Here is a 25,155-nt window from a genome sequence, read left to right on the forward strand (position 1 = left end):
TGGTTAAAGCATAACATTGGTAACTGAGATCACGCCTTGAAAGTTACAAAGTGATTGACACATACAGATGTAATTTGCATATATACATTTATACAATCTATACATTGTGAGCACAAAATTGCTAGCAAATTGTGAACTCAATGATACTTTAATATCAACTTTGTACACCTGTAAGTAGGGAATAAGAACACCAACATTAAGAATGCATTGCAGGTGCTTGCATACCCTACTCACGGGCATGCAAGCAGTTTGCATTATTAAAGATGTGACCTAGAAAGGTTAGCAATGTGGAAATACCAATTTGCCCATAGTTTTTACAGTGCATATCTTTAAAAAAAAACTCTTAACATGCCTTAAATTTGGGTCATTGTAACATCTGAACAAAATGTACAGCATTAGAAGTAAGGGCAAGTAACACAAAACATTTCAGTGCCAGGTTCTTTTACAGACGTTCACAGCACCTTTCTTCTGGTTAATAGAAGCTCCGTCTAGGTTTAGCGCACTTACCATAGAGCTCTTTAATAGCAAACAAGGTAAGTTGCTGCTAGGAGCTAAGGGGGATATAGGGACTACTGCTATATTTAGGGCCATACTGAATCAGATTAATTACTATAGAAAGATATTATTGTAGGTATCATTTATACTGTATGAGAACCAGCTTGTTCTTCTATTCCACATTTTTTCCATGCCCGTAGTTTTTTTTCATGCATCTATCAACCTTAACAAAATAATGAGTTGTAGCTTTATATATGCTGCTTCCTCCATTAATGGAGTTCTTTTTTCCTTTTTGATTAAAATAATGCTTTTTAAATAACTGATTTTATTCAATGTTTCTCACCTTTTGAAGGAATCCAGTTCAGGGTTGAAACACACAAAACAAATCTAAAACATGATTTATGATAAATATGATAAATAATCTCATACACTAAAAACAACAATATACGGTCAGATTTATATTTTGATGTTTCAAAACCTATAGTTTACATCTTATCATTAAATATCCTTAGCCACAAGCTCCTTATTTAACATAAAAAAAATTCTTAAGAATCCTTAAGTATGAGAAAAGAAGTAGAAATGAACGGGCAACAAAATTGTCCAGGAATTATTTGGAAATTTACAGTGGATACAAAGAAATATGTTAGAACACAATGAGAAATCAGGCATCAGAGTTAGCTGACCATATGTGATTATTACATTAAGAATACACTTTTCTAATGTAACATGACAGAAAGTACTAAAAAGTGGTCGTTTATAGATTGAAGAATGAACATAATAGCAAGAAAATAAGTAATTTACAACCAAATAATAAAAAGTAGGTGCCACTGCTGCCGTTAAAGACTAGGAATCCACTTACAGAACTTATTTTTTCCATGATAAAGTATAGCCTTTATAGTATAATACACTATTAAAAAAATTTGATGTTTCGGTGAAGTAAGATCACTTAATACATAGTCAACCAAAGAGAAGGCATCCCCCTGCTATGAGTTAAGGGGGTCTGAATGTTGTATTTTTCTTTTTTTTGTTGTTGTTTACTACATTCTTCCTGAACAAGCACTTTATTGGTTAAACTGAGGAAAGAGAAGACATGGTTGGTGTTTCTTCCAGGTTTCCAGAATAGTTTAGATCTTCTCAACAGGTAGTGTAATGTTAGAGTAAGTGGGGAATGGTTATCTGAAGATGTCTGAATCAAGGTCATGTCCAGTTTGTACAATGCATGGTTCATGTTACTTGGTCTAGCGTAACAAGAGTAACCCAGGAATAATTCTAGAATATGAGAAAACAACGATCGCCTCTTGCACGATCCTTTTTATGATGTCTCATTTCAGTTTTGTGCTGTGAGACGTACACTCCATGATTGTCCAATATCTAACATTACATAAGCAACACTGTCCTGTCTTTCCAGCCAAAATACTCTATAAATTCTTTCTGATAGGCAGCTACAACGTAGATTTTCTGTCTATATTTGCCAAAAGTTCATTGGTTTACAATGTAGATTTTTTTGTTGGTGTCAAGGATTTTCCTGCAATTAAGAAAACAGGGATTACAAGTTTAGTCATTTTGCATATTGCTTTTCCATTTGCAGGCTAATAGAAGTGGCTCATATATATATTATTATATATAAAATAACCAAACCTGGTTCATTTTACCAAATACTGTATATTTTCAAACCAGTAATGTTATCAAATTTGATTAATGACTCAAAATGGACAAGATTGAAATGTATTTATTACCTCCTTTCATGTGGAGAAATAAATATTATGATAACAACCTTGTATTTGTATCAGCCTATGATACATAAGTAAATGGAATTATGGTGGGAGGTGGTAAATATATACCGTTTCCTAGCAGAAGTAGTAAAGTCTAATAAAGTGAAGGGGGCAGGCATAACGCTATCCTGAATCTAAAAAAAAGACTAAGGACCGATTAAGGTCTGAGTCTTTACATCAGGAAAAATGGGCAGACTAGATGGGCCAAATGGATCTTATCTAATGTCACATTTTATAAGTCTTTTATGTATTGCAAACTTCAAGACAAATAAGTTAAGTCTCAACTGATGTTACAAAAGATGTGTGCTTATTTTTCACAGTCATCTTGAAAAAGATTAGTACACATTTTTCCTAACCTAACCTCTAAAACCAGATTATAATAGATCTTCTGCAATTATTAAAACCTTTTTATTTTTAGATGTATTTATTCTAAATAACCAAATAAAATAAATGTGCATATTGAAAGGTAACTTTAGTTCTCACCTCCTGTGTATATGATTTTTCCTGCTGATGGATCCCATTGGCCGATTCAGAGTTTCCAGTTACCTGCCAAAAAAAGAGGTAGTAAAAAATATTTTTTTTTCTCCTTTTTATAGTGCCGTCATATTCGGTAGCACTGTACAATGGGTAGACAGGACATAACAAGTAGTATATAAAACAACAATTTGACTTACAGAAACAACAAAAACACAAAAAGTGGAAACTGCACCACAAAGTCCCACTAACAATGCCCCATATGCTATGTAACCAAACAATGACTACTTTGTTTTTGTATTTCCAATATATGCTAATGCAAAAAACAGAATGTTGCAGAATCTTGTAATACCTTTTTTATTGGACTAACAGTATTAAAATAATAGACGAGCTTTCGGGAGTCCTCCCTTTATCAAGTCAAAAGCATTTCTCAGAGAAAAATGAGAAAAAAAAAAGAGAAATGCTTTTGACTTGATAAAGGGAGGACTCCCGAAAGCTCGTCTATTATTTTAATACTGTTAGTCCAATAAAAAAGGTATTACAAGATTCTGCAACATTCTGTTTTTTGCATTCGTATACACTGGACTAATACGGCTACCCCAAACTACAATATATGCTACCAAGATCACTGATGAAAAAGAAGTATGGTTAGCTAAGTGGGAAAGGAGATACAATGATGCAATTTTCATTTGCTAAGCCACAAAATCCATTAAGGTGTATTGTTCAAACAATTCTAAACTGAAAGTCACGATGAAAAAATTCCTCAGATAATGGTAATATTAGCCGCATCAAGCAAATCTATCACAGCTAGGATCACTGTTTGTATTAATGCCAAGCGCACATTGTGCACAGAAAAGACATTAAGCATCAGTTATTTATGATACAATATCCTATACAAAAGTTGAAAAAGAACATAAATACACTGAAAATGAAACTACCGTATTTGCTCGATTATAAGACGACCCTGATTATAAGACGACCCCCCAAAATCTGAATATTAACTTAGGAAAAAAAGAAAAAGCCTGAATATAAGACGACCCCAAAGGAAAAAAGTTTTACCAGTAAATGTTAATTCATGTGAACTATTTTTTTTAATAAAAGCTATGATTGAGAAAAATATTTTTTTTGTTTTTATTTCTTGTATTTTCCAACCTGTCCCCCAGTTACGCACATCTGCCCCCAGGCTTGCCACTCCAATATGGCACTGTGGCCCATGATATGTCTTTTAACCCTCTATATGCCACTGTGCCCCAAGGTATGCCTTTTGACCCCCTATGTGCCACTCTGCCTCCAGAAATGCCTTATACCCCTATATCCCATTCTGGCATTTAGGGGGTTAAAATGCATATTATGGGGCAGAGTGGCATATAGGGAGGTATAAGGCATTCCAGGAGGCAGAGTGGCATATAGGGAGGTATAAGGCATTCCAGGAGGCAGAGTGGCATTAAGGGAGTTAAAAGGCATTGCATAGAGCACTCTGCCTCCAGAAATGCCTTATACCCCTATATGCCACTCTGGCATTTAGGGGGTTAAAAGGCATATTATGGGGCAGAGTGGCATATAGGGAGGTATAAGGCATTTCAGGAGGCAGAGTGCTCTATTAAATGCCCCCTTAACGCCACTCCAGAAATGCCCTATGCCCCCATTTAACTAACACACACACACACACACTCTCTCTCTCCCCCCCTTCCCCCTCTCTCCCCTCTCTCCCCTCTCAGCCCTCTCTTACCGGTGCTTCCAGCCGGGGCAGCGGGTTGACGTCGCCTTGCGCTGCAGCCGGAAGGAGGTGGAGTTGGCAGCGGGGGTTTGTATGCGTCCGTCGCGTATACTTTCCCCGGCTGTCAGAGATCAGAGTTCCCCCCCACTGCCCCGGCAATACAGCAGGAAGCACCGGTAAGTGTGTGTATGATGGGGGGGGGGGGGAGTGAGACAGGAGGTTCCAGGTCCCCTGCAGCGGTGCGGGGGATCTGGATCTTAGTTTCCTAATCAGATCTCTATTTGAGGTCTGATTAGAAGACGACCCCGATTAGAAGACGAGGGGTATTTTTCAGAGCATTTGCTCTGAAAAAAACCTCGTCTTATAATCGAGCAAATACGGTAAATATAAATTGTAACAGCTTTAAGGGACACTATACTTAGTTATTTTTTTCTCTTCACACCATTCCTATAAACTGAGAATCCAGCTTGCATTTTACAAGTTACAGTCTGCTTTCCCAGGACCACCAGCCTGACAAGAGTTCACTGCAATCTGATATAGAGGATATTAAATAGACCTTCTCTAGCATGTGCGGGCTGGAGTAAAGCGTTCCTCAATCTGTTCCTGAGTAACCTGGCCGATATGAGTGCTGACATCATCATAATAATTTTAACTTCTGCGCGAGAAGCCAAAGTTGTTTCCAATGTTTAATGGCAGATTATCATGCCTATATCATAACTCTCTAATGATTTAGTACTCAAAATAGCAAACAAATATGAAGCTTGCTTTAACTAGACATATGAAAAACATTATACACAACTTCACAAAAGTAATGTGCTTGTGTAATTTAACGAGGAAATGACTACAATGCATGTTTTGATGTTCTGTTCTAAAATATGAATATTGTATTTGAGTAAGGAATTTACCTGAGATTTCTCTGTGTTGTTTCTCATGGCCTCCATTAGTTTCTCCATTTGATGGCCCTGATCCAGCGCAACACGGAGGGCATCTTCAGTGCTTACCAAACGATGCTGTAACCGCAGGACTTCTGACTCAGTCGAAGGATCTATTAACGAGTAACGCCTCTGATCTGATACAGACTTTTCTTTGTCCTGAAGATGGAAGGAATGATATGTAAACTGTAAAAAATCCACATGCTTTTTGAGTCAGAAATAAAAACATCTACAATAAAAATATTTTGCAGCTGAAACTTAAATCGTTATACAATATACAACAACGGTGGGCATACAATCGATGTATTTATGTCAGTGCTTGTATGGCCTGGGCATGCAACACACTCACCAAAATCATAAGCTTTTCTCTTAATATTTTGATCTCTTCTTTTAGTTTCTGTTCTTTTGATCTCCAGTCTGCCTTATGAACCTCTCGGCTTAAGTCTTTTTCTGGTCCTGGTGAGCGTCTATTGGCTTCCAACAGAAGAGCTCTCAATTCATTTAAATTCCTGAAAAACCCCCAACATGATCAGCACAAAAACAAAGGCAAATGTGGCCAAATCAAGAAATCAGTCTATTAAATCAAGGGCTATTTATGAAAATAACTGATATAAAACTCAACTCAAATAACTGCAGAACTTGTAATTATAATAATTCTATACATTTTAAATGAACACTTCTTTAATTGTAAGAATGAGTAATCTGGCCAAACATAACAATAAACTTAAGTATATTTTTGAACGTCCCATTTTATTCATAAAATTAGCTTTCATGAACCAGAACCGAGTTTATAAAAAAAAGGGTATTATATATATATATATAATATACATTATATGTAGAATATACATTATACATTATGTTAACCATGCTGCATACAGACAAGGTGCCTAAGTATGTTACAAATCATTTGAGCATACAGGCTTTACTCACCTCTCCTTCTTGAGTAAATCCTGGCTGATTAAGACAAACTGCCCTGATGTGTCATGGGATTTTCTAGAGAAGGCTTCTAGCTCAGCTTCTAGTTTTTTATTGTCCTTAACTAAAGAATCCACCTTTTTGTCTCCTGACTTGCATCTGTTTTCAAGAGCTGTGGATCACAACAAACAACATGAATGTCATTCAATTAAATTCTTGAATTATAAGCATATAGTTTAGCTCGCTCAGTGCTACTCCTACTCATAGAGAACATCCTGAAAGTGATATGAAGAAATTGGGAAACATCAGTGGAAGGGGGAGATCGATAATTAAAAACGAGGAAAATGAGAATAAAGGAAAAAAAGATAAAGGACAGAGGTCAGTGGAGATGGATATGGGGAATGAAAAAGAACAAAATGCAAAATGGCTGAAAGTTCTGAAGAAGCATTGGTACAGTGACAAGGAAGCAAGAGAATTAAGTGAATGGACACAACGTAAAACAGATTCATTAAGTAAAACTGAGTTGCTGAAAAAGAAGGAGCAAGAAGCATAAAGTGAGGACAGGCAAGGAAAAGAAAGACAAGTAACACATGATAGTCTGAATAAGGTAGTAGGATGTAGAAGATGTATAAAGAATAGGTCATAAAAAAGCTAAAAAATAATGAAATGTTTAAATCATATAATTACCAGTTATTTGAGCCCTTAGTGCTTCAATGTGGGAAGACATAGATGACACCTCTTTGTCTCGCTTACTGAGCTTAACTTGCAGATCTGTATGCAAAATAACATAATATGAGCAGTCGAATTTCTTTTCTTCATCGCCAAGGACACATTAAGAATTATTTATACACTTCTGTTACATAAGACAATGCAGAGTGCTACGGATAATGCTGATCCTGGAGAAATGCGGGGACATTGGACTGCCTAAAGAAACACTTAACTGCCGATTAAAACATTTGACCCTGCCCAGGCCGGCCCTGATAACAGCACACATCAGAAAACACTACAAATTCTAATGTAATTCAACCACTCTTATTTTCCAGTATGATTTTCCTTTAAGATGATTGATAAAATATTTTTTTCTGTAACAAGGGAAATATATGTAAAGAGAATGAATACCTTCCAATGCATTTTTCATTTTTATCTTTTCTTCAGAAATATCATTGGTTTCTATCACCTGAAAGAAATACGAAACAAAAAAGGGGAACATATGAGATGTGGATCACTTATTACTTATTCCTTATCAATGGATTTAGTGCAAATACGTAAAATAATATCATTATAATCAGCAGTCACATGCCTTAAAATGTCATGAAATATAATGGCCTATACTAAAGAAAAGCATTAAGTAGTTTTATGAATAACTCTTTTTAAATTGATTAATAAAAAGCATTTATGACAGTTTTTTTTTACTTAACATAATGATACAGGACCATCTTACAAGTTAGGGACCATTTGATCTCAGGAAATATTTGATCTGCCACAAAAGGTACCAGGACCAGCTTTGCTGCCCTGTTATTTGTGCTACCAAATCAGCCCTCCCCAAAGAGGAACAGTAAAATTACAAAGAGGTAGAAGTAAATTAATAGGGACTAATAATCCTGAAAACCGGTTGGCCACTTCAATATCGTACCGACAGGGTTGGTTTTTAATATACACCTATCAGCCATAACATTATGACCACTGACAGTTATGGTGAATAACGCACAGTGCATCTCAGTTTGTTGTATATGGGGCTGCAAAGCCGCAGACAAGTCAGGGTGCCCATGCTGGCCCCTGTCCACTGCCGAAAGTGGCTACAATGGGCAAGTAAACATAAGAACTGGATCACGGATACATGGAAGAAGGTGGTCTGGTCTGATGAATCACGTTTTCTTTTACTTCACACGGATGGCTGGGTGCAAGTTGCATACCTGGAGAACACATGGCACCAGAATGCATCCATGGAGGCCCCATCTCACAACTTACAGGACTTAAAGGATCTACTGCTAACGCCTTGGTGCCAGATACCACAGCACACCTTCAGAGGTCTAGGAGAATCCATGCCTCGACGGGTCAGGGCTGTTTTGGCAGCAAAACGGGGACTTGCAAGATATTAGGCAGGTAGTCATAATGTTATGGCTGATCGGTGTATAGCTAAACTGTAAACTATAAGTTTAAGAAAAAGAAACTTTAGGGCAGTTTTTTTGCATTTATTAAAATAAAAGTATTCTATAACTGCTGCAAAATTCAGAAGCCATCCAGGATATTTTTTAAGGTCAACAGGGCATTTGACAAAACCGAGGATATATAAAAGAATACAAGTCTACCGAAGCATGCCTTGAAGAGCTTGTGGGTTGACTGCAATTACCCCATAATTTTCTATAAGAGACACTCAGTGGAAAAAATGGGCAATGGACCATTTTACAAAATGAAGAAATAAGAACAGTAGCTGGGTTTTTGTAATTTTTTCATAAAGTTATGAAGAGGGGAAATAAGTTATGCCTGTCCCAATGGTCTAACCACACAGTTAAAAACGACTGCATGTCATGTTTTAGGAGCACTGTCAAATCACTGTCCTTCTAGGGTATGTGCCCAGAATAAAGCAGCTTCATATAAAAATATGGTAGCTACAATTAATCAGATATCAAATATGAAGGAGTTGAGCATGTATGTTCCTTGAATAACCAGATTCTGATTTGCTTCTTCCATTTATACCGTGCCACTACAGCTGGATTTTTGGTTATGATATCTAGACAAAAAGGTAGATTACTAATAACAGATCATACATTTGCATTTTGTGAAGAGAGAAGCTGCTCCATGGACTGTAGTTTGTTTTCCAGAAGCAATATGTTATCCTGCAATCTTTGGATTTCTTGTTTGTTTCGAAGGTCTGCTTTCTGGAGGGAATCATAATCCACAATTTTCTTTTCAGCTATGGAGATCTGTTCTTTCATGAAGGCTATGGCTTGCGTCTGGTCGTTGTATTCGATGTTTATCTTTTCCAGTTCACATACTCGCTGTTCTGTTGCTCTGTATTTGTCCTTAATGTCTTGAAGTTCTTTAAGATGTTGATTGGTTTTTGATTCCAGCTGTGTTTTCCAGTTGTTATTGCCGCCTTCTATTTCGTCCTTAATTTCTTGTATCTTGGATTTAAGGATCTCTTTCTCCTTAATATGAACTGCTATTTCAATCTCATTCTTGGCTTTTAAGTTCTCAAGTTCCAGCTGATGTTCCATTTTAAGACTCTCCATGTTGGCTTTAAGATCTACTACCTCTTTGTATTGAGTGTCAGGGCTTGTAACCAGGGACCCTTTCAAGTCATGTAAAGATTTCTGGTGATCAGAAACAATGCTGTCCAGTTTGGATTTCCAGCTGTCCATCATACCCATATTCTCCCTTGTGGCTAGCTCTAGTTTCTTCCTTAAATCTGCAATCTCCTGGACATGTTTCTCATTCAGCCCATTGAGCTTTTCAATTTCTTGTTGGTATTTTTTCATATTTTTCTCATACGTGTCCTTTTGTTGACTGCTTTCCTTTTGGTGCTCCTTGCTGGCAGATAAGAGCTGATCCCGGAGACGCAATGCCTCTGTCTGCAGTTCAAGACTATGCTCGGGTATATCTGTCTGGCTTGAGTTCAACAAGCAGTGTTGGAGGTCCTCAATTTCATTGCGACGAAGGCTCAGTTCCTCCTCCAACTGTTGGATTCTGGACTGCTCTGCTACAGTTGTAAGCTACAGAAACGGGAGTAAATATGGAGAATTAGACTATATATAGATTACCTTTGTTAATGTTTCTACAGCTAAGTTTCAAGAACAATAGTGAAAACCATGACAATGTAAATGTTTAATTACTTATTTTACACCAAGGTACAGTGTATCTAATTTTAAAATTATGGTATTACTTTTAATCCACTAGCTTCTCATCAAGGTGCGCATTATTACAATGAACATTTAACATTGTGTTTAGAAATCTATACTATTCTTTTTTGGAACAGCGCACTAAGAATTCTTAGCATCTGCCAACTGCTGTCTGCAGCACTACAGTTGAAATATTCTGAGGTTCATAAGTCCTGGTGTAAAATAAAGGAGGCTTGCAATATGGATGTAAGTTGTTAGCAAATTAAAAATGAAGTGCATGAAAATGTATTTGCAATTTAAGATAACTGCACGTTTTCAAACATGGCAAATTATTTATGCTGATACGAAACTATGTAATGCAATTATAAACATTATAACACATAGAGACAATTTTTTTTTAGAACTAATCTACACTTAAGAATCAATTAATAGAAATTAAATGCGTACTTTAATCACTATAATAAGATAGACTTGGGTAACTACGAGAGTAACGCAGTCATTGCATGTCATTGCATAGTTTTGAAACAGAAGAGCTCAGCATATGGTGAGAAGCACCATGTGGGAGTTGCTTGGTTGTGGGTGGATGGTCCTTATGTCACTATGCTTTACCACTGAGAGAGCGAAAGGGAGGAGGTTCTGTGAGGTTCTGCCTACGGTTCTTTGAGGTTTATTATCTAGTTTTCAATATTGAGCACTACTTTCTGTTTATGGATTGAGGCTTCTTAATATTTGCATATTTAATGTTAAGCCAAAAGTATATTTTACAAAGTTGACCTGTCATGCTATTGTATCACTAAATATTGAAAGATAGCCTTACTGGAAATATCATTATTGCCTCAAACTGAAAAATAAATTACGTCTGTAAAATATTATTTCTTGATTTGCATAGCACCATCGTATTCCACAGCCCTGTACAATGAGTAAACAGGACATAACAAGTAATACATCAAATAGCAATTTGGACAGAAGGTAATGAAAATTTATACATTTTTTGTATACAGAGTCAAGGACCAAGGAACCTAAATGAGAAAGGATGTTTCTTTAATTACAAGAACAACCAACATGTCTTGTATTGGTTAAGCCAATTACAATGTACTATCTTCTATAGTTACATGTTTAAATATCTAGATATTTTTCTAACTTTTTTGGAACACGTTTTTTGGCATATTAAGTACAAATAATTTGTTATTAATAAAATAATAAGTTATGAGTACTACTGCTTTAAGCCTGGAAATGCTAGTAAAATTATAACTCTTCTAGGAAGCAATAAATATGAATGCGAAAAAAAACTGTAAAAGCCAAAAATGGACTGAACCAACATAAAACCATAAATTGTTGGGTCCATTGTTGGGAACATAAAAAAAGCTGGCAATCGTATGGTACTGCAGGCGGGGTCACTTGACTCATTTTACCCTCTTGTCCTCTAATTCTTTGAGAAGCTTTGCAGTTTTTGCCTTCTCAAACAGTAGATTCTGCTCGAGCTCCCGAATTCGGGCATGCTCCAACTGCGTCTGTGTCTGCACGCACGGAATAGGAAACAGAGAGACAGCAAAAAAAGAACAGATGCAACATCATCCAACATCTAGAATACAGTGTACAAATACCACAGGAAGGAATGTGGTGTCGCAAGCCAACAGAATCTGGGATTTTTTCAAAAACATTGTTGAGGCTAGTGAAGCATCTTGTTAAAATACCATCAATTGTTTTGGCTGGATGTAATAAACCTTTTTGCAAGATTGTATTACCCAAGTGTGTTGTTTAGTTTGTGTTCCAGTGGGAACTTTATCAAACAAATCTCTATACATATAATATTGTCACTGTTGGAACTTTTGTGTGGAAGGAGGGGCTGAAGAATCATGTTTTGTGCATGAAGGATGGGGCTGCCGGATAGTGTTGTATGCCAAACGGAGAGGGTGTGCATAGTGTAGTGTGGAGGGAGGAGGTAGGCTGTCACAGGGTGTTTGTGTGCAGGGAGGAGAGTGGCTGCAGGATGTTTTTTTGCAGGAAGGAGGTGGGCTGTCTGATGTTGCGGGGGCTGCCAGATGACTTTGTATGGGACAGAGCTGCTGGATAGTGTTGTGTATGGTTAGAGGGCTTCCAGATAGTGTTGGGTGCGCAAATCAAAGAGTTTACCAAATAGTGTTGTGTGGGGGGGGACTCAAAAAACATAGAACTGAGATAAAAGAAAGAAAGAGTGGAAGAGAGAAGAATGAAAAAAGAAAGTGCAGCAGAGAAAGGGAGGGGAAGAGAGAGAGAGCGAGAAAAGGAAGAAAGATGAAGGGACACAGAGACAAGATAGAGAGAGAGAGAGAGAGAGAGAGATGAAAGAAAGAGAAGGCAAGAGAAAGATAAGAGAGTGGACAGAATGATAGAGGAGAAAAAAAACATTCACATCATTCTATGAGGGGCACGTACGCTAGTATTTTAATTATAATGTCACCTATGAAGTTTCCAGGCAGGCTGAGGGTCAATGACAGACCATAATCAGTTTCATAGGGCCAGGGGGCCTCTAGTTGGATTGCATTAGTACAATAGCATAAGAATAACACAATATGACCTGCAACTCCCAATGTCCTACTACTATTTCATTTGAAACATATTTGAAGCATAAAGCCTCTGTCACAAACTAAATTCATTATTAGAAAGCATTCATTTGTCTACCATGAATTCTGCATTTGGATATGGCTCAGAGTATGTATATTATATTTTAACTCTCTGCAATCAAAGGGTTAAAAGAGTAACTTTACTGACATAAAAAAATCATAGGAGTCTTTACAAAGCCTGGCTATAGAAGCCTAGGGCCCCGTATCATGTCTACAGCTGTCATTATGTATTAAGGCAAGTGTGGTCTGGGGAATCCACTAAATAAAACAGCTCATAAGATTCATAATAAATCATATAAAGCTTTAGAAATTGGATCACATTCCAAGACCTATTCTACAAATAGTTTTCCTGATATTCCTTATATCCACCTTTCAGCACTCCAATCCCTGAACATGAGAACACTAATATATCCGCTTTGGGTAAACTCCCCCGAATTTACAATAGATTATTAAGGGCCATCCCTGGCTAATTCCTCAGAGCTGCTCCTTCATAATACATAGTTCAAACAGTGAACTGTTTTAAATGTATTTTATATATTCAAGCTACCTCTAAAGTTGGTAAAATCCTCTGTGCCTAGTTGATGATGAAACCCCAGCAGACTCTCAGAATCTCCAAGCTATTGATCTGAACCTCTAAGAGATGTGATTGCTAAATCTTATTCATAAAGGACCAGCATATTATGTGACTTGTTTTTATATAACAGGCTGGAGCCCTCCATTAAATGAATATTAATCAGGAAAACACTTTTTTTAATAAATTTTATTTCTCAACAAAAGCTGCTACTGTTAACTTAAAGTCTCTAACGTTAATGAGCATTATACGTGCATGCAGTTTTGAATAACAAAATAAAAATATAACAAATAGTTGCATATTTTGAAAAGTGGCATCTTTTTATTTACAACATATTTTATCACACATACTAATTATAATTACATACATGCGTTTATTATGCATATAGTTTTTATTCATATACATTTTTTATGTACACGATTTTATACACATGATTTTTAGACATGATATTTACAAGATTTCTCTCTTTTAATAGCATCATTTCTACACCATGTTTGTTCTATCTGTGGGTTAATTGTTCAACCACAGAACAGATGGATATCAGTAACATAATCGTGATAGCATTCAATTAACCAATTAGCGAGATTACAATCAGAATACTTTCTTCTATATCTCTCTCTGATGTCTTTTTTCGTGTGGGAGTTCTGTCTAACAGGATAGATTCCTAGGAAAAGAAAAATACATTCATTGAACACATTTGATCTTTAAATTGGTACCAATTAACATTGTTACTAAGTTGCTACATTGTTTCACTTACCTATTGAGGTTTGGACGGATGCCAAACCACATACACAGATGTCTTCTATCTTGAATCAGCCTGTCTGTCTTTCCCTCTGTGGGTCCCTCGATGCTCCGCTGATATATCCCTGTAACTAGAAAAGATTGTTAAATGAAAAACATTCTATATGTCATGTTTTTAATTGTATAAATCTATTTTACACACTTACCGATTCACGAATACTGGCGACTACGAGTCCCGTTGATACGATGAAGCAGAGGGTTCCACAACATCTGCTGTCATTTCATCCTGAGGAATTTAAAAGAAAAGAAAAAAGAAAAAAGAAAAGACTGAACGTGATGACGTCAAAATGACGCAAACAGAACAAGACGGCGAGACGGGACCTTTAAAAGAGCCGCGAAAACACAGACAGGATACAGATTGATTTCTTGATTTTCTCCTGAGGAAGCCGAGATAAAAATCGGCGAAACGCGTTGAGATATTTTGGAAAACTTTATAACTATTGAAACCTGGACTTTACAAGGACTTGCTGATCATCCACTTACCTTTGTGAAGGACACTGCTCTTACGCATAACCCAGTCGTTATGCCTACTTGTTTGTAAGTTTTTAATCTATATTCATTAAACAAAATCTATGTTTTATTGCACTATTTCGTTTCCTATCTTCTACACAGAAGCTCCAAAGACGAAAGAGAGTATGGATTTCTGACGAGCTTTCATTTTCTAATACACTTGTGAGTGCAACAAATATCTTTATTTTTTTCGTACGAACTTATTACACTATATTCGTTTTATTTTTTCCCACATATCTATGCGCCCCGACCTTTGCCTATACACCATTTGTTATAACACTTATGAGGAGTGTTGATCTGCGGGAGCAGCAAGATTTGTAGGGTACTGTAATTTATTTTTATATTCATTTTCTAAGACCTACCCACTCGTGAAGGTGTTCCTTTTCCGTTCTACATTGTCACTGATTTCCAGTCAAGCAGTGACAGGCATGGCTTTACCATATTATACAATGTATCTGGGGAGGAAAACTTTCGGTAATTGTCTAGCAATATCTTTTTCATCCAGGAAACAAATAATGCACTGGGTGCAAATTAGTGAAAAGGTGTACCTAGTCAATGTGTGTGTGACATATTGTAATCCTACAAGAAAAGCACAAAATATTGCAAATACCTAGAGATTAAAGAGCCATTTCAGACTTCTTTTTGGATCTTGATACATTTTCCCTTATTGTGACAGAACCCCTACATTGGAAAACCCAAACAAGAGAAAATATAGCAGTTCTTCACTGTAAAACATACTGTGACAGAATGACCTGTCATACAGGAGCCCAAGGTACTCAGAGATGGCTCCAGCCTGGCTGCCAAACAGGCAGGAACTCCAATGTGTAAACTAATCCTATTAACAGGATTGGTGCCAGGGGGAGATTCAGTAGCTAAAGGGGATTAAAGGTTGGGTTGTCTACATGTACCTGTTTATCAATGTTAATTTATGTTAATGAAGTGTTCTGTGGCTATATGAGTCCATGGTTTACAACAATAAACTGTTCATTCCTGCTGTATTCAATTTAAGGTAGTTGTGTCTAGGGCTGCAACTAACGATTATATTAATAATCGATTAGTTGGGTGATTTATTTTTTCGATTAATCGATTAATCGGATAAAAAAATGCAATTTTTTTAAAATTTAAAATAATGTAATAAAAAACGTACAATTTACACTTTCATCTCTATCGCAATGGCCTCTCTCTATTCACCTTCTTATTTTACTGACATAATAATAAAAGCTACAAGAACCCAAACACAGTGTTTCTCAAACTAAGTTTTAATACAAAGTTATTAGTAAATATTAATTCATATGTGTTACTCACCTGTCCCCGGTTCCCACGCTGCCGCAAAAGCCGCCGAGCAGGATAGGGAGACCCCCCTCCACCACACGGCCACCTCTGCAGCAGCCGCCACGAAGGAGAGGGAGAACCCCCCCACCACACGGCCACCTCCGCAGCAGCCGCCACAAAGGAGAGGGAGACCCCCCTCCACCGTACGGCCACCTCCCCTTACAAAAAAATTACTGCAGTTTTTCTGAAGTAAAACTGCAGTTTTTTGGACATGAAAAAACTGCAATACTGCACTTTTACTGCAGTATTACTGCACATTTACTGCATTTGTATTTCACTGTACTGCAGTTTTACTGCAGTTATGTTTGTACGGAAGTACAAATGCAATAAAGCTGCGGTACATTGAAGCACAACTGTAGGTTTGCAGTAAATGTGCAGTAAAACTGCAGTACAGTGAAGTACAAATGCAGTAAAACTGCAGTAAATGTGCAGTAATACTGCAGTAAAAGTGCAGTATTGCAGTTTTTTCATGTCCAAAAAACTGCAGTATTACTTCAGAAAAACTGCAGTAATTTTTCGTAAGGGTCCGCAGCAGCAGCTGCCAGGAAGGAGAGGGAGATCCCCCTCCACCGCACGGTCACTTCCGCTGCCATCCTCTGAAGTGCCGCGCAGGAGAGGCAGACCTCCTGGTACACGGCGTCCTGCTTCTGGCGAACTCCCTAACTGCAGGGCTTTATGAAGGGAGACTACGCCACACTCAAAATGGTCGCGATTCACGGACACCGGAAGTGATGTCATGATGGGTTGATGGGAGATTCGGACTTCCTCCGCGGTTCCCCATTTTAACCTCTCAGACCAGCTACACCTTGCCTTCTGATGGTCGTCTATGCCTTGTACTAGTGCCCAGATAGCGTTTACTTTCCTGATTCCTGTGTTTGACCTCGGCTTGCCTGACTACATTGTTTTCCTGTATCCTGACCATCATGAGACCCGCTTCGGTGGGAATTCAGGGTTCCTGTGAGGCTCGTCTGGACGAGATGGATCATCGTCTGGATCAGTCTACCCAGGCGTTCCAGACTGTTCTTCAGCGCACTGATCCCGGATTACAGGGGCATTCCCCAGCAGGAGAACTTCCACGAGTTCCTCCTCCTGCTCCAGTTGCTGTGGTTCATACTCCTACAAACCTTCCGTCGCCACAACGTTATGGAGGTGATCGTGCTACCTGTCATGGTTTCCTTAACCAATGCGGAATTCATTTCAAACTTTCTCCTTATGCCTTTGCTTCAGACCGGGCTAAGGATGGATACGTAATTTAGCTCCTCACCGACAAGGCTCTGGCATGGGCATCTCCTTTGTGGGAGAGAGACATGCCGGTAGTTTGCTCCTATCCTGAATTTGTGTCTGCACTACACTCAGTATTCGACGTTCCAGGCAGGAGTTCAACCGCTTTGTCCTTGCTTTTCAATATTCGCCAAGGGGAATGCTCTCTGATGGACTATGCTATAGAGTGTCGCACCCTAATGGCTGAGGTGAACTGGACTAGTGAAGCACTGATTGCAGCCTTTTTGAACGGATTATCAGTGACCTTGAAAGACGAGATTGCTGCCCGAGATCTACCATCTGACCTTGACTCTGTGATATCTTACATAACTCAGATTGATCTTCGACTCCGCGAGCGACAGATACAGCGGGGCGGCCTGAGAGCAAGTGACAGAGGAGTTTGTCACTTTATGCGTCCGGCCACCCCGTTCTTACCACCGTCTACGGTTCTGTCCGCTTTGGAGGAGTCCATGCAACTGCGTGCTGCCCGTCTGTCGGTGCATGAGAGGTCCAAGAGACATAAAGAGGGGCTCTGCTTGTACTGCGGCACGGCAGGACATTGGGCGATTTCTTGTCATAAGAAGTCGGGAAACGCCCGCACCTAGAGTGGTTCAGGGGACCTGCTTTGGGTGTGCTGGGTATGTCCTCTGACACATGCAACACACGGATGACTGTGCCAATTCGGGTGTCTTGGCCTGCGGGATCTGTTTGCACAGAGGCCTTCTTGGATTCGGGTGCTGCTGAGAACTTTATTGACGCCTGTTTCTATGAACAGCAGTGTATTCCCACAATGCTGAAGGACACTCCTGTAAGACTCGAGGCCATTGACGGTAGACCTCTGCATCTTGTTCAGGTTACCCATACTACTTCACAACTGACACTCTCCGTAGGCATGATACATAACGAGAAACTTCAGTTCCTGGTTATCTGCTCCCCCTCTACAGACGCACAATCCCACCATCGACTGGACGACTAGAGAGATTACGTCATGGAGTCGAATGCGTGAGGAGCATTGTGTCAAACCCGTTAAGCTGGCCAGTGTGTCTACTGCATCTGAGACCGCCACTACTGTTCTTCCTAGACAATACCAAGATTTTGCGGATGTCTTTGACAAGAGGGAGGCAGAGAAGTTGCCCCCACACAGACCGTATGATTGTCCAATTGATCTCCTCCCGGGTACTATGCCGCCCAGAGGCCGCGTCTACCCACTATCGGTTCCTGAGACCAAGGCTATGAGACCTACGTCGAGGAGAATCTCAAGCGTGGCTTCATCCGTCGGTCCACATCTCCTGCTGGGATCTTTTTTGTTAAGAAGAAGAATGGAGAGCTGAGACCATGCATCGATTACAGGGGGCTAAATAAGATCACACGACGTAACTCTTACCCGATTCCCCTCATCTCCGAACTATTCGACAGATTACGAGGGGCGACGATCTTTACTAAACTGGATCTTCGTGGGGCCTATAACCTTGTCCGTATCCGTGCCGGTCATGAGTGGAGGACTGCGTTCAATACACGTTCTGGACACTATGAATATCTAGTTATGCCGTTCGGATTATGCAACGCCCCGGCGGTTTTTCAGGAATTTATCAATGACTGTCTCTGAGATTTCCTTCAGCAGTTTGTCGTTGTCTATTTGGACGACATCCTGATTTACTCTGCAGACTTGCCTTCCCATCGCGAACAGGTCCGTCGTGTACTGTCCCGTCTTTGGCAACACGGACTGTTTGCTAAATTAGAGAAGTGCGTCTTCGAGACTCGTAAAGTGATGTTTTTGGGATACATTATCACGCCTGAGGGGTTCGACATGGACCCATCAAAGGTACAAGCAATCAAGGACTGGCCGCAGCCTGTGAGCCTCAAGGCTCTTCAACGTTTTCTTGGATTTGCCAACTATTATCGGCGTTTTCTTCAAAATTACTCCAAGATTGTTGCACCCTTAACGGACTTGACAAAGAAAGGTGCCAAAGTCGCAGAGTGGTCGCCTGAGGCGGTGTCAGCGTTTGCCCTTCTCAAGGATAGATTCACATCGGCCCCGGTGCTACGGCATCCCGACCCCCACCTACCGTTCGTCCTGGAGGTGGATGCTTCTGAATCTGGGGTTGGAGCCGTACTCTCTCAACGAGCATCGTACAGTGGACCGGTGCACCCATGTGGGTATTTTTCTCTACGACATCGGGAATAAGGAGTTGTTGGCTGTCAGCCTGGCTCTGGAGCAGTGGCGTCACCTGCTGGAGGGAGCTTCTGTACTTACCTTGATTTTGACCGGTCATAAGAACCTCCAGTACATGGAATCTGCTAAATGCCTCAATCTGCGCCAGGCCAGATGGGCTTTGTTCCTCTCCCGATTTCCATTTGTGCTGACAAACCGTCCGGGTTCAAAGAACACCAAGGCAGATGCATTATCTCGCATGCACACACAACCGGAGGAGGAGAGTAGGGAACCTGAACCTATTATTCCTTCTGCCAAAGTCATCGCTGCCATTCGATTATGTGGCTACACTCCCCTCCTGGATCGCATTTCCCATTCTCAAGGACAAGCTCCGGCTTCGTTACCTCCAGGGAGACTATTTGTGCCTCCTAGTTTGTGTACTCCTGTACTACGTACGCTCCATGGCACCAGAACCTCGGGACATTCTGGAGTGGTGCGCACTAAGGATCTGATTTCTCTGACTTTTTGGTGGCCCCACTGCACCAAATCATGCACCAAATGCGCTGCCAACAAGTCCTGCCGCACACGTCCTGCTGGGCTTCTGCGGCCGCTTCACTGTCCCTCGGTTCCTTGGACTCATGTGGCCATGGACTTTATCTTCGAGCTGCCTCCTTCTAAGGGTCATACTGTGATCCTCGTGGTGGTTGACCGCTTTTCTAAGATGGCTCACTTTATTCCGCTCAAGAAGCTTCCTAACGGTTCTACCTTGGCAGATGTTTTTATTCGGGACATTGTTCGACTCCACGGAGTGCTGTCTGAGATTGTGTCGGACAGAGGTACCCAGTTCATTGCAAGATTTTGGCGCGACTTTACTAAGTCCCTGGGCATCACCCTGGCTTTCTCCTCGGCATATCACCCTCATACGAACGGCCTGGTTGAGAGAGCTAATCAACATTTGGAGCAATACCTGCGTCTCTTCATAAATGATCACCAGGATAATTGGGTCGATCTACTGCCGTTCGCTGAATTCGCAAGGAACAACACGCTCCAGGAGGCTAGCAGGATCTCTCCATTTTTCTGCCGTTATGGCCTCCACCCGCAGTCTCTCCCAGGGACATTACCAGTTTCACCTGTTCCAGATCTGGAGGAGAGACTGGCTTCCATCCGTGCCACCTGGGCTTCTGTTCACTCCGCTCTGGAACGTGCTGCTCAGCTCCAGCAAAGTCAGGCCAATAGGAAGCGGTCTTCCAATCCCTCGTATCAGCCTGGAGATAGGGTTTGGTTGTCTACACGGTTCCTGAGACTCTGGGTTCCTTCTATGAAACTGGCTCCACGATTTATTGGGCCCTTTCCGGTTCTGCGTCAGATTAATCCGGTGGCGTACGAACTCTCGCTACCCAGAACACTTCGTATTCCTTGGGTATTTCACACTTCCTTGCTGAAACCTCTGGTCTGCAATCAGTTTACCCGAGGCGAACACTCTACGGCTGAGACTTCCAGGAGGGGTTTGGAGGGACGTACCCCCCAGGTCATTCTCGATTCCCGGCAGCAACAAGGCAGTCTGCAATACCTTGTACAGTGGAGAGGTCTCGGCCCCGAGGAGCGTTCCTGGGTACCAGCGGCACGGCTTTCGGTACCACGATTGATACGTGCGTTCCACGCCAGACATCCTTCTCGTCCTAGTGGTCGCCCTGAGGGCGTCCTTTTGAGGGGGGTACTGTTACTCACCTGTCCCCGGTTCCCACGCTGCCGCAACAGACGCCGCGCAGGAGAGGGAGACCCCCCTCCACTGCACGGCCACCTCCACAGCAGCCGCCACGAAGGAGAGGGAGACCCCCCTCCACCGCATGGCCACCTCCGCAGCAGCCGCCACGAAGGAGAGGGAGACCCCCCTCCACCACACGGTCACTTCCGCTGTCATCCTCTGAAGTGGTGTCCTGCTTCCGCCCTCTAGTGGCGAACTCCCTAACTGCAGGGCTTTATGAAGGGAGACTACGCCACACTCAAAATGGTTGCGATTCAAGGACACCAGAAGTGATGTCATGATGGGTTGATGGGAGATTCGGACTTCCTCCGCGGTTCCCCATTTAAACCTCTCAGACCAGCTACACCTTGCCTTCTGATGGTCGTCTATGCCTTGTGCTAGTGCCCAGATAGCGTTTACCTTCCTGATTCCTGTGTTTGACCTCGGCTTGCCTGACTACGTTGTTTTACTGTATCCTGACCTCGGCTCGTTTATTGTTTATCCCGATCTCCTGAATCCAGACCTCGGCTTGTATGAACTGTTCTGTCCTGGAGTCCTACCTGACCACGGTGCCTCCTATTACTTGTACGTGACAATATGTTAACTATTTTTCATATTTAATAAAAACTATGACAAAAAAGCCTTGTTTATATTTTCTTTTATTTACCAAACTGCCCCCAGTTATGCACATCTGACCCCCAGCTTGCCACTCTGCCCCATATATGCCTTATACCTCCTATGTGCCAGAGATTCCACTGTGCCCCCTGATATGCCACTGTGCCCCCGATATGCCTTATACTCGTTATATGCCAGTGATATGCAAATGAGCACCCGATATACCTTTTACCCTCAGATACGTCTTATGCCCCCCTGATATGCCTAATATTGATATGCCTTATACCCCCTATATGCCACTGTGCACCCTGATATGCCACTCCGACCCCCATAAATGCCCTACACCACCCTGAAATTCATTATACTCCCTGATTCACCACTCTGCCTCCCCCAGATATGCCACTCTGAAATTTATTATACCCCCCCATACACCACTCTACCTCCCCCTATACACCACTCTAACTCCCCCAGATATGCCATTCTGCCTCCCTGAAATTCATTACACCCCCATACACCACTCTGCTATCGTGAAATTCATAATACCACCCATACACCACTCTGCCTCCTCCTCCCTCCCATACACCACTCTGCCTCCTCCCCCTCCCATACACCACTCTGCCTCCTCCCCCCCTCCCATACACCACTCTGCCTCCTCCCCCTCCCATACACCACTCTGCCTCCTCCCCCTCCCATATACCACTCTGCCTCCTCCCCCTCCCATACACCACTCTGCCTTCTCCCCCTCCCATACTCCACGCTGCCTCCTCCTCCTCCCATAACCACTTTGTCTCCTCCCCTTCCCATACACCACTCTGGCTCCTCACCCTCCCATACACCACTTTGCCTCTTCCCCCCTCCCATACACCACTCTGCCTCCTCCCCCTCCCATACACCACTTTACCTTCTCCCCCCTCCCATACACCACTCTGCCTCCTCCCCCTCCCATACGCCACTCTGCCTCCTCCCCCTCCCATACGCCACTCTGCCTCCTCCCCCCTCCCATACACCACTCTGCCTCCTGTCAGCAACGGAGGTTCACAAGACACCAGGGAGCCGGGTAGAGAGGCAGAGTGGTGTATGGGAGGGGGAGGAGCCAGAGTGGTGTATGGGAGCTTGGCTCCCATACACCCCTCTGACTCCTCCCCCTCTTCTACACTACTCTGCCACTCTCCCGACTCCCTGGTGTTTTGTGAACCTCCGTTGCTGACAGGCACTTTCACTGCAGCTTCATAGAAGCCTCAGCGTAAGTGAAGGGCAGTAACGGAGGCTGTCTGTGCGCATTGCGCAGACACCCACCAGCTCACAGAGAGGATGATCCTCTGCAGGAGACCTTGATTCTCTGTCAGCTGGTGGGAGTCTGCGCGATGTGCACAGACAGCCTCCGTTACTCACCTTCACTTACGCTGAGGCTTCTATGAAGCTGCAGTGAAAGTGCCTGTCTGCAACGGAGGTTCACAAAACACCAGGGAGTCGGGAGAGAGGCAGAGTGGTGTATGGGAGGGGGGAGAAGTCAGGGGTGTATGGAAGTGGAGGGGAGAGACGGAAGTTGTCTGTGCGTATCGCACGGACACCCACCGGCCGACAGTGAGGGGAATCCTGGTCTGGATTCTAGTGTTATAATCCGATCTCTGTTTAAGGTCGGATTATATAAGGAGAGGAGTTTTTCAGAGCATTTGCTCTTTTTATAATCGATAAAAATCGATTTGACTAATCGATAATGAAAATCGTTGTCAACGATTTTAATTATCGATTATTATCGATTTTATCGATTAGTTGTTTCAGCCCTAGTTGTGTCTACTTATTGGGTACACGTACATAGCAGGGTTCCAAGGTGTGCATGCTGACTGGTACTGGAAGTGATTTCGGGGACAACAGGAGGATACATGTGGGTGATCTCTGGGAGTTACTACAGCTCTCTTGGTGAACCCGTTACATTGGTGGCAGCGGTGGGAACCTCCTTGCAAACGTCCCAGCGGAGTACCATCGGGTATACCAGCAGCAAGCTAAAGATGGTTCCAGCACTACAGGACGTGTTGGTGCGCAGCAGAGTCATGAGTTACATAAATGCCTGGATGGAGGCTCTCAGAGTGGACCAGGGTGTCCGAGGAATAGTCCTTCCATCCTCCAAGGAATGGTACGTGCTACAACTAGATTGGCGAATGCAGTACCTGGGAGAACAGCCCCAAGAGGACTTAGTGGCTGGGTTGGAGAAGTTGCTTCCACTTGAAATGACTGTGGATACCGGGCCCTGTATTGGCAGGCCGCGCAGTGGTGTCCAGAGCTGAAGGATGACTACATGCCAGAGGGCGATGACTTTGGTGGCCCAGGATTGAAAATGGAAACCTACAGGAGGACCGAGAATTTGGGAGCCCATTGAAATATCGGTGCGAGGAGATCCGGGAGTTCAGGGAAGGGATTCTCGCATATGTGCCCTGTTACCTGCCCGACTTGTGGGCTGATTTCGATTATTTGGTTTACCAAGAATGGAACCTGGAGCAGGCCTACCAAGAACTCTTTGACCGTGCTCAGCAGTGTGCCCCAGTGGATCCTGTGAGTATTGTGCCCCCACCAGAAGCACAAACAGCCGAGCAGAGCGCAATTGGCCCCTGCCCACTCCCTTCTCTAACCCCAGACACTTTGCCCTATTCCCCGCAATATGGCCCGGAAACTGACCGAGACCTCCCCTGCATGTCCCAGCCAGATCCCCCAGCTGAACTGCTGGCATCGAGGCAGAGCACTGCTGGCCTCTGCCCACCCCTTCCACTTGTTCCCAAGCCTGACCGCAGCAACCAAGGAGGATCTGGTCAGGCAGCCACAGAGTTGGTGGTGCCCCTGGATTTTACAAATGCAGCTGAAGTGCCTCTGGCCTCTACCCGCTCCCCTCTGTGACCCCAGCTCCATTGGCTTTACCCCCGCAATGTTGCCCAGAGGCAGTGTTTTCTATGGATCCTGTATCCCCAGCAGAAGTAAGAACACTAGGGGGCGCTCGTGTATACCGGTTTCAATGAACAATGAAAAAAAGAAAAAAATATAATTGTGTAATATTAAACACAGGTGATATCGCTGCAAGTCTGTGCGATGCACTTACAGTATTTACACGTATTCAGGCTTCAAGAGACAATCCAGTCTTCAAAATGGGTGTGTGACCAATATGCAAAGAAACAGAGAGACAGGTAGGGACCCCAATGGTGTGTTATCACTCAACGTTTGTACCACGCAAAATACCAAAATGCACTTACACTTCGGAAGGGGTTTATGAAACCCTTACACAGCCAGTGTCTTTCCTCTGCTCCTTTTGTGACTGCTTCAGATGATCTGTATATGTGGAGCTGTATCCAATGCTGGAATCAAACTACATCCACTATATGGTATAATATAAAACCTATTTATTCAAGGCTTACAAGCCAAAATAATAAATGATTC

The 25,155-nt window shown here is 42.1% G+C and overlaps 1 protein-coding gene across 1 annotated transcript; it reads right to left on the bottom strand.

The window, feature by feature from the left end:
* Positions 1–1,962: 1,962 nt before the first annotated feature.
* Positions 1,963–14,630, bottom strand: LOC128473732 (CAP-Gly domain-containing linker protein 2-like). Its single transcript, XM_053455974.1, has 11 exons — positions 14,603–14,630; positions 14,076–14,184; positions 11,557–11,677; positions 9,074–10,018; positions 7,425–7,482; positions 6,993–7,076; positions 6,321–6,477; positions 5,740–5,899; positions 5,364–5,549; positions 2,751–2,813; positions 1,963–2,020 (listed from the first exon to the last, which is right to left on the bottom strand). The coding sequence occupies exons 1-11, from the start codon at positions 14,628–14,630 to the stop codon at positions 2,009–2,011; spliced, it is 1,923 nt and encodes a 640-aa protein (XP_053311949.1). The 3' UTR covers positions 1,963–2,008.
* Positions 14,631–25,155: the final 10,525 nt, after the last annotated feature.

This window comes from Spea bombifrons, chromosome 2, assembly GCF_027358695.1.
Source record: "Spea bombifrons isolate aSpeBom1 chromosome 2, aSpeBom1.2.pri, whole genome shotgun sequence".
NCBI lineage: Eukaryota > Metazoa > Chordata > Amphibia > Anura > Pelobatidae > Spea > Spea bombifrons.

Coding starts and splice junctions, on each gene's coding strand:
- LOC128473732 (XM_053455974.1), bottom strand. CDS start 14,630: ATGCGTAAGAGCAGTGTCCTTCACAAAG. Junction 14,185..14,602: donor GAGCAGTGTCCTTCACAAAG/GTAAGTGGATGA, acceptor TTCTAGTTACAG/GGATATATCAGCGGAGCATC. Junction 7,483..9,073: donor TCTCTTCACAAAATGCAAAT/GTATGATCTGTT, acceptor TATTTCTTTCAG/GTGATAGAAACCAATGATAT.